Source organism: Chondrus crispus, genomic scaffold, assembly GCF_000350225.1.
Source record: "Chondrus crispus Stackhouse genomic scaffold, scaffold_111, whole genome shotgun sequence".
NCBI lineage: Eukaryota > Rhodophyta > Florideophyceae > Gigartinales > Gigartinaceae > Chondrus > Chondrus crispus.
The window spans coordinates 189,934-199,093 of record NW_005178949.1 but is presented as its reverse complement, the minus strand read 5'-3'; the positions used below and the strand labels follow the sequence as shown (position 1 = coordinate 199,093).

The 9,160-nt window shown below is 53.1% G+C and overlaps 4 protein-coding genes; 3 read left to right on the top strand and 1 right to left on the bottom strand.

Moving 5' to 3' along the window:
- Positions 1 to 797: 797 nt before the first annotated feature.
- Positions 798 to 3,101, top strand: CHC_T00009555001 (WD40-repeat containing protein). XM_005712649.1 is given in 2 exon segments: positions 798 to 2,810; positions 2,811 to 3,101. The coding sequence occupies 1 exon segment, from the start codon at positions 798 to 800 to the stop codon at positions 2,808 to 2,810; it is 2,013 nt and encodes a 670-aa protein (XP_005712706.1). The 3' UTR covers positions 2,811 to 3,101.
- A 283-nt stretch (positions 3,102 to 3,384) lies between these two features.
- CHC_T00001755001 (hypothetical protein) lies at positions 3,385 to 3,792 on the top strand. The gene has a single exon (XM_005712648.1). It carries the CDS (start codon positions 3,385 to 3,387, stop codon positions 3,790 to 3,792), a length of 408 nt encoding a protein of 135 aa, XP_005712705.1.
- A 168-nt stretch (positions 3,793 to 3,960) lies between these two features.
- CHC_T00001754001 (hypothetical protein) lies at positions 3,961 to 4,409 on the bottom strand. XM_005712647.1 is given in 2 exon segments: positions 3,961 to 4,040; positions 4,041 to 4,409. The coding sequence occupies 1 exon segment, from the start codon at positions 4,407 to 4,409 to the stop codon at positions 4,041 to 4,043; it is 369 nt and encodes a 122-aa protein (XP_005712704.1). The 3' UTR covers positions 3,961 to 4,040.
- A 2,051-nt stretch (positions 4,410 to 6,460) lies between these two features.
- Positions 6,461 to 6,628, top strand: CHC_T00001753001 (hypothetical protein). Its single transcript, XM_005712646.1, has one exon. The coding sequence runs from the start codon at positions 6,461 to 6,463 to the stop codon at positions 6,626 to 6,628; it is 168 nt and encodes a 55-aa protein (XP_005712703.1).
- Positions 6,629 to 9,160: the final 2,532 nt, after the last annotated feature.

Below are 9,160 nucleotides of genomic sequence, written 5' to 3'. Positions count from 1 at the left end.
GAGAGGTATGGTTTCAGCTGTACGATGGTCTGCTGAGATTCAGGAACGAGTCGGAAGTAATTGGAGAGTTCTTACGCAGGATAGAGGAAGTTGCGGAGAAGCCGTGGTTGAAGTCGCTTACACCTGGCTTGAACGTATCAGGCGCGGTGCAAGACATATTTCCGGACCAGGGGAGGGTGGTGGGAATGTCGGGATGCGCAGCTAAGAACGAAGTGATCGCTTGGGGGGATGATGAGAAGCATCTGTTTCGTCGGACATTCCGGGACGGGGAAATGGAAGAAAACGTGTTGTTTGAAGTGGCATGGGGTGTGAGCAGGTTTTGGTCGGAGAACGGAAAGTACGTAGCGGTAGTACAGGCAGATGGAACAAGCGTGCAGGTGTGGGATATGCATACAGGAGCTACAGCGGAGCGAGTCGGACAGGAACTGGATGTAGGGCACCTGGATGTAGAGAGTTACAGTCGCCCTTTTGACTTGACGGGGGATGGAAAGCGAGTAGCGTTTGGGAGAGAAGATGGTGTGGTTGTGTTGTGGGATGTTGAGAGAGGTGTGAAGATCAAGGAGGCAGCGAATATGGGGGGCCATGTTGTTAAGAAAGTATCGCTTTCACCGGGCGGGAAACGGTTGGCGTGCACGGGAGAATGCGGCTCAAACGGGTCAATTTTGATACTGTGTGCAGAGACAGGGGAGATGGTTCGGGTGATTGGCTTGCCGAGTATTCGACTAGCCGACTGCGATTGGACCAAGTGGTTGATTTCGTGGTCGAACAATGGAAAGCGAGTCGCGTGCGTGTTCGCGATGAAACTTAAACAAGGATCTGTTGTTGAAGGAATATCTGTATATGAAGCAAGATTGTGGATCTTTGACGGGGAGACTGGTAGGAGTATCGCGGAAAGCCCGCCTTTGAAACACGTTCTCTGTATTGCATGGTCGGAGGACGGGACGCGGTTGTACTGTGGCGAGTACTGTGGCGGCGGGCAGGGTGTGGTGTCGGTATGGGACGGACGCTCGGGGAAGAGAATATCGGAATTTGATGATTTTTGGGCAGCGGCAATATCTCTGTCCGGGGATGGGAGATGGTTGGCTGCTTCCAGTGGCCACGGGAAGGTTTCTGTGAGGGACACAGAGACCGGGGCAGAAGTACGGCGGCACATGTCGATACACAGAGTGGGGGTTACGGTCTTGGGCTGGCTAGAAGATGGAAAGCGGATGTTTTCTGCGGATAATGTTTCCAATATTGTCATTTGGAGGTGGGATAATCTGGAGAGGTTGCAGGAGGAGGAAGAGGAAGTCGACAAGGTCAACAAGGAAGGGCAAGAATTCACGGCTGTTGCGTGGTCAAGCGATGACATATGTGCTACTGATGTTGGAGACGGAGACGTAGTGATGTACGATGTGAAGACGGGGAAGAAGATGTGGGGGGATGCTGAGACACACGCAAGCCCTGTGCATTGTCTGGAGATGTCTGGAGATAGCAAGCGGGTGTTTACGGCAGCAGAAGATGGAACGTTTGCGATGTGGGACAGCAAGACGGGCGACAAGTTGTGGGAATGCGGGGAAGACCGGGCCAAGTATGGTTACGCACAAGCAAAAGCATGTTGGTCCAATGATGGGACGAGGGTGTTCGTGTCGTTTGGATATGTGATGGGGTTGTGGGACGGGAAGACTGGGAACAAGTTATGGGAGAGAATCACAGACGGCTACATGCATATCAGGTGCATGGCGTGGGCTGGAAACGACACGAAGATCGCGCTTGGCGGTAGGAGTAACGACGGCAGGGTCGTGCTGTTAAGCGCCAGAACGGGAGAGGCGATCAGGGTGGCATGTGGGCATACAGATGGCAGGGTCGTGCTGCGGGGCGCCAAGACAGGAGAGACGATGGGCGATGCCCCCGAACGTGTCCCAGATTCGGTCGGCCTGAAATGGGCTGCGGACCAAGGTCTGCTTGAGTGGTATTCAGACGAATTTGCAGACGAAGTTCACATAGATTGGTTCAACTTTGTGAAGCGGCCCTGGAGAGAAGGTGAAGAAGGTGTGCGGGCTTCGTTCTCTGTTGAGCGGGCTCCGTTCTCTGTTGGGCGGGGGCGGGCTCTGTTCCCTTTTGACTATTCTGATTCGGCTGGTCCGGTGAAGTGGTCTCCAGATGACAAGTGGATCGCGTCAACTGGATATAATATGTCTTGGTCTCCAAATTCTGATGTTGAAATTGATGAAAATGGGAAACCAAGCAGAGGCGGAGTTATGATCTGGAATTGGGAGACAGGTGTAACATATCGGTACCAGCTCTATGAGTATGGTTTACCACGCTATCCGCTGGAATGGTCTGACGACGGACGACGCGTAGCCTTTGGAATTGGAAGAGAGCTTGCGATATGGGATATTGAGACAGGGGTGATGTTAAGGTATAGCACAAACAGTGAACATCTAACGCATATTGCTTGGTTCCGGGACGGGTCGCGAATGGCGACGTTGCGTGGAAGAACGTTACTAATCCTGTCCGTGACGAGTCAAAGCGTTGTCTGCGAAAAGCAATACGATGGTGTTGAGTATCTCGAAGAGAGCGATCTGCGCCAGTTCATCGATACGAATGAGGGCACACTCACGGCGGCGGATCTAGGGAGGAAACTGGAGAGGAAACTGAGGATTCGGCAAAAGGGAGATGGAGTGTGCTACAAGACAGGAGATGACGAAATCCGCCTAGCAACCGTTGCGGGATATCCTTGGTACTGTTCTACTTCAGGTCGGCACATTGCGATCCAGGTAGAAATTGGTTCTTATGCAAGACTGCACTTTTACGAGCTCTTGGAGTAGTGTGATTGTAAGTGTGTGAATAACCACTGGGCAAAAGCGGATGTCCCGGCCAGGACAGGAGGGGTTGTACCCACGGTGTATGTAGTAAGGGATGATGTGCCAGGAGAAATTTGTATGTATTTGAAGTTGTTTCTAGTTACCCGACGCCTCGATGCCCCTCTCCGCAAAAAAAGTAGCCGGCACATCTTTTCTATGTGTCGCGCGCAGTTGCGTCAGTGTGCGGGGAATAGTGTCGTCCAACGTAGAGACTGCGCGTAGCGAGACCAGCAAACAAAACTGGAGGCGGAACAGGCACATACGATATCAGTCGTTGTAGTATGAAGTTCAAGATATGCACGGCGGATTTGCGGTGGTTTTCGCTTTGTCAGGTATTAGAAACCTTGACGACGGTGTTAGCGTTGAGGTTGACGGCATGTGTAGTGTCGAAGACGGGCGGTCGTCGGGAGGCTGTGGCTTGTTGGTAGTGGTGGGGGGTGCATGATGGAGATGAAGAGGTTGTGTGAAATGGAGGTTTTGGCTTGTTTGGACACGGGCAACTGCTCGTGCACGGACACTCACACATTAATGTGTATTAATGTGTAAGTGTGTTGAGTGTCCCTGTTCCAACCATCTCTTAAGAGATGGTTGGAAACAGGGAGGAAGAAGACAGGGGTACGGGATACCGCCGTGGCTATCCGATCAGCACTTGTTTGTGGTTACACCGTCAAGTAGACCGAGGCCAGGCACTCTTCCTTGTGCTCGGTGGGATGGCCAGAGACGACATTGTTTCCTGCCGCGGCCATTCTTGCTCGCCGGACATTCTCACTCACCGGAGGTACGACAGTCAGAAACACGTTGCAACCTGAATGTGATATATACATGTATAGTGAAGTCCCTTCTGCAATACACTGCAATACATTTCACATACTTGTACGTGTACAAAAAATGGCGGGAGAACGAGAGAACGAGTGTGTGTTTTGTTCACCGTCGAGGGCTTGGATGACGTTCCCTTCAGTGAGGATGAGGGTGTCGTCGGCGGAGGCGATCGGGATAGAAAGGGGGGGAAACGAGAGGGCGGCGATGGGAACGGCGGTGCACCGGGAGGGGCGAGTCTAATGGCCATTTCTGAGTTGTGAGTTGCTGCATTTTTCTTTGCTCAAGACCTTGTTTCAATTAAAAAAGCGTTTATATAATTTAATACTGTAGCGCACAAGGGCCGACTCTCAGCACCCGGCGCCTACCGCTACGTGATCAACTTTCCGTGATCAACTTTCCGTGTTGCCAAACCAAAGGCATCAACCCCTCCTCGTCCTTCTCCGGCACCTTGACGCCGTCAATCTTCGTCAAAACAATGTGATGGTCCTGCACATCCTCGGTATGCTCAATCGTGCAACTTGCCGCCACCATGCACTCTTCCTCCAGCCGTGTCCTATCCTCCTTCCCCAACGCAGCCCTCGTCACGTACCGCTCGGCAATGTCCTTCTGCCTTGTCGAAAGCGCGAACAGCCTCACGCCCGCCCCGACCCCGCCGAGCCCCGCGTAGAACGCGCTCGAGTGCCCCACATTGAAGCATATCATCCCGCGCGCCGCCGCAGGCACCGTGACGGACGTCGCCGTCATCGCCAGATCCTCCCCGTGCGCCGCGCTGGTTGACACCACCCACATTGCCGACGGCATCTGCCGCAGCAACGTTTTGGTTTGCTTGTCCAGTGGGTAGAACGGCAGCTTGGAGCGCGGTACGTCGAGTGCCACCGCGCGCTTGGCAAGGTACGTGTCTCGGTAAATCGCCTGCACGAATTCCGCCTCGCCTAGGCTCACCGCCGTTACCACCGCCTGTACCACGGCGCACCCGCCCACGACGGAGATGTTCTTCAGCGATAAGTCGGCCGTGACGCCTGTCTTGCGCTCGTCCAGCATCAGTGACGAGGATGATGATGATGACGACGTCGAAGGCCGCGGCGCGAGAAGCTCCACCCTTACCTGGTTGAGAGGGTCTTCCGCGACGAGCGACGCCCTTTTGAAAAACTCGTCATCCGTCACAAATAAGACCACCTGCTCCGGCTGCATGGAGCACCCGCGAAAGTTGTCCAGTTCAATCTCCGCCCCGTCAAACGTGCACCGGTAGTAGTTGGTCACCGTGTGGTGCCCAATGTCACCAACCGCTTGCTGCCGCTCTGCGGCGGAGAGGCCCTTCTCATCGCCGGAGCTCGTGGACGTGGAGCTGGGCTCGCTCCGCAGGGCGGGGCTGAATATGTTTGCCGAGTAGAGGCTCTTAGCGGGTGCGTCGGGCCACGTGGCCTCGGCGCGGTCCATGATTGTGATAACCACTGACCGGTATAAGTTATACCGGTCAGTGGTTATCACAATCATAGCATCCCCACCGGTAGTGGTTATACGTTATAAGTTATAACCGGTAGTGGTTATACGTTATAAATTATAACCGGTAGTGGTTATAACTTATAACCACTACCGGTGGGGATGCTCTCAGAGCATCCCCACCGGTACGCAATCAAATCAAATCATCAAATAACAACACTTGGCACACTTTTTCTGTAATTTGATTGGCTCCCTAGAATTTGGTTGTTTCGTTATTTGGCTGTTTGATGCTTCGGAAAGAACTGCCCCACCGGTGAGAACCAAATGAAGTACATTCCCCTCGTACTCACCATCGCATCCTTGTACTCACACTCGTACTCACCCTCGTATCGCACCCTCAGTCGTAGTCGCACGCTCACTCGAAACCCATCCCGCGACCTTCTCCCTCGCCACTCTGTCTGCACTCCTTCCCTCTCACCTCCACCGTGGACAAAGACAGACTGCCGGCGCTGTCCTCCCTGCTCACGGACAGCACGCGCTCCCCACGCGACCGCGAGCAGCGCGATCCCGGAGAGAACATACGCGCCGGCGGCAGCGGTGCTGCGGCGGATGATTGGCTCGACAGCCGCGAGCGACGTTCTCCTGCGGCGGCTGCTGCTGCTGAGCAGCGAATCGCACTGCGCTAGCACTGTCTGCGCTTGTGAACCTGTCGGAGGACGAGGAGCCGGCGGCCCTGACGCACGCGGACGCGGTGCGGCTCGCAGCGCAGGTGGTCCTGGACGCGGACGTCGTCGCGCTGCACGCGGCGCTGCTGTCCAACCTGACGCGCTTCGCGCCGGGCGTGGACGAAGCGGAGGGCGCGGACGGGTTTCGGGAGAGGGGCACGCTACACATGCTCGTGGAGAGGGTACCGAGTATTCCGAATGTGCTGCGGCTGTCGAATGCGTGCGCGAGCCAGGAGGGGAGGGACGTCCTGTTGGTCGAGGGAAGGCAGGCGGAGAGACAGCTGTTGACGAGGTTGCTGAGATTGCTGGAGGCGGGGGAGGCAGAGAAGAGGCTGGCGGGGGCGAGCTGGGTGCGTAACTGCGCGATGGCGGACGAGTGCCATGATGTGTTGGTGGGGGTACGGCGGCGGTCGCAATGTGCTTGGGGAGGTCAAAGGAGGTGGGACGGGAGGAGATGGCGGAGATTCGCGCCTGGTTGGTCGAGGAAGTGTTGTTGTTGTGTAAGAGCCGGGCGGGGAAGGACGCGCTCAGGGATGGCGGGGCCGTCGACGTTCTGGAGGGATGGAAGGGGGAAGAGCATCAGGGATGGCGGGGCCGTCGACGTTCTGGAGGGACGGAAGGGGGAAGAGCATGCACGCCGTAGTGGGCATTCTGGATCGGCGGGAGACACTGGTAATCTCGAGGCAAATACCGCATCGATGCACTTTTGGTGGGAAGCCGTTTCGGTCGACCAATAGAACGTGCACAACTGGATTGTCAAGGGTAATCAAACAGAGACTATCCGAACCAAATTCTTGATATTTGGTTCCGATTTTTAGATCGACACCAAAACTTTGATGATTTGGTTGCACCGGTGGGGATTTCAATCGACATCAAATCATCAAATTTTGGTTGCTTGGGTATTTGATTCTACCGGTGGGGATGCTCTTACGACGAATTTTTTGAGTGGAAAAACAAAACACTACTCCCTCACCCTTTCGCCCGCCCCCATTCCAACCCTACAAGTAATTCCTGATCCTCGCAGGTTGGCACTGTCATCGCTATTCTCCTCCAATCCGGCGACAAAGCCAAGCGATGTCCTTTGCCAGCGCTCAGCGTGAGGGGATCTACAGCAATCCCTCTTGGATCCATGGCCCAAACCCAAACATTTTCAGAACCGGCAAGCGAACGAAATATCAAGTGTTGAATGTCTGCCAGCCCCGAAGAACGAATCTACCCGGTTGCAACCCACCATTATGGTCACTCCCAACCCGTGCGGGATTTTCCTCTATTGCTTTTCTTCCCGTCTTGTTTAGGCCTACTGCAGAGTTCTATCCTACTCCAAGTGTCATATTAGAAAGGACAGAAATAAATCTGTGGACCTCGGTGTGGTTTTCCAATTGCCCGGATTGTCGTTTGATTTCCTCCTTGTCACAGACAGACCAGTTAAAGGCCACTGCAGCGACTATTTTCTCAATCGTAGAATTTTCCGATGGCGTTCTCCTCTCGACTTCTATTCCCGTGTCCCTGGCCCTCACAAGCACGCGGTGTACAAAGTTCGCGTCAATGTACACTGTGTGTATGGGGATACGTTTTGCTTTAAACGAATAGCGGGCATGGTCCGGTCGAAATGATCTCTTTTTGAGCATAAAGGTGAAACATAGCGACTTTTTTTGGTGTAGTGGGTATTTTCAAATTCAATGCGGGCCCAATCAGCGAGTGCGCGCTGGGAGGCTTTGATTCCTGCTTGCTTTTGTCGGAAAACTTTTATGACGAGTTTTAGGGGTCTGTTGGGGGTACCCTTCTCAAGGGCTTGGTTTGGGACACTTTCCATGACACCAAAAATATAGACTTTCAGAAATTTATTCCATGCTTTTGAAGAAAAAATATCCACGCTGCAGACGGCCACTTTGTCGAGGGGCTTAATTTGGGACACCCTCGACAAGAAAAACTTCACGTTAACGTGGAAGAGAAAGTCCTACGAGTGCTGAAGTAGCTTCGTCACGCAAGGCACCCCCCTTGGGCGTGTCCTTGCGTGGAGGTTGTCCTTCCAATGTGCTGTACCATCTGGCTATGGGCAAATCTTCGCAAATCGAAGAAAATCGATCCTCACGCACAAATGTCGGGTTCACTGCGCAACCGACTCCACAATTCTCTTTTTCGATGCTCTGAGGATGTCCCACCTGTTTCTTCCTTCGAACTGTAAGTCTGTTTCCTCCGCCGCTAGCCTTTTCGGCTTTTCCGTTGTTCAAACTCTTCGAGCAAATTTTTTACGGTCAAATGTTTCGCGTTTTTGCCACCTACAAGAGCCCAATTGGGCAAAGGTGACGTCTCTTGAGTTCTCGTAGTACCACTATGTTCCCTCAAAACAGTATTAGTGAAATATTTCGATGTGGTCAGCAAGGAAATTTCAGAAAGTGCCCTCGACGGTGAAAAAGATTTGTCACAAATCTCCCGAACGCGTCTGAGAAGCCGTCTATCTGCCTCCCTCCCCTTCATTTGATGCAACTGCTGCAGGCTAAATGTATCGGACCGAGGAGAGTGACGGCAGAACGTATCAAATGGCGTGGCACGGCCCTTTTCTTTCTTATGCACAGCAGAAACAAACCTGTAGTCCACAGGCCATAATCCAGCAGTGACGAAAGATTTCTCGATTACTGGTTTTGTTATGGCTTTGTATCCCGCTGCTGCTAGTTTTAGTTTGAAGGCAATATTGGCAAACCCAATAGGGCAATTCGACAGCAATTCATCACGTGCAGCTCGAATGGATTGCTGAAATACACGTTTGATTGCCCGGTCACAGGGCTGCAAGAAATAACTAGTGTTTGCAAGAAGGCAAACGATTTAGACTTTGTTTTCTGCGCCATACTGCAGCCATTCTAGACTGTTACGGGACGTATGCCCGTCCAAGATAAGCACAACTTTTTTCGGGGCAAACATGCTTGCGAATAAACTTTGTCACGTGCTCCAGTGCATCTTTAATGACTTCACCATCAATTGAGCCATTTGGAGTGACACATATTCGAGTGGAGGGCGGGCACCAATCCGTTTTCGTGAGCCAGTTCAATGACCCATCCAGACATGGGAAGTCTTTTTCGAAAAAGTCATGTCAAGGTGGTTGGAGCCTTTCCAGGATCCTGGAAAGGCCCCAACCACATGACTTTTTTCCCAGAGGCAATTAAAAGTAAAGGAGCAAAGAGGCCTGATGCGGAAGCAGCTATGCCGGCAGTCACATGCTTTCCGTGATCTTTGACTGCTAGTCGTCTTCCGCCATGGTGTGAGGTAGCCGGTGTGAAAGTGCGAATCCGTTTCCGGTATACTGCCAGCATACTAGTCTCATCCCAGTTCCAC

Bases quoted from the DNA above. Each gene is read 5' to 3' on its own strand.
- CHC_T00009555001 (XM_005712649.1), top strand. From the start codon at position 798: ATGAAACTTAAACAAGGATCTGTTGTTGAAGGAATATCTGTATATGAA.
- CHC_T00001755001 (XM_005712648.1), top strand. From the start codon at position 3,385: ATGTGTAAGTGTGTTGAGTGTCCCTGTTCCAACCATCTCTTAAGAGAT.
- CHC_T00001754001 (XM_005712647.1), bottom strand. From the start codon at position 4,409: ATGACGGCGACGTCCGTCACGGTGCCTGCGGCGGCGCGCGGGATGATA.
- CHC_T00001753001 (XM_005712646.1), top strand. From the start codon at position 6,461: ATGCACGCCGTAGTGGGCATTCTGGATCGGCGGGAGACACTGGTAATC.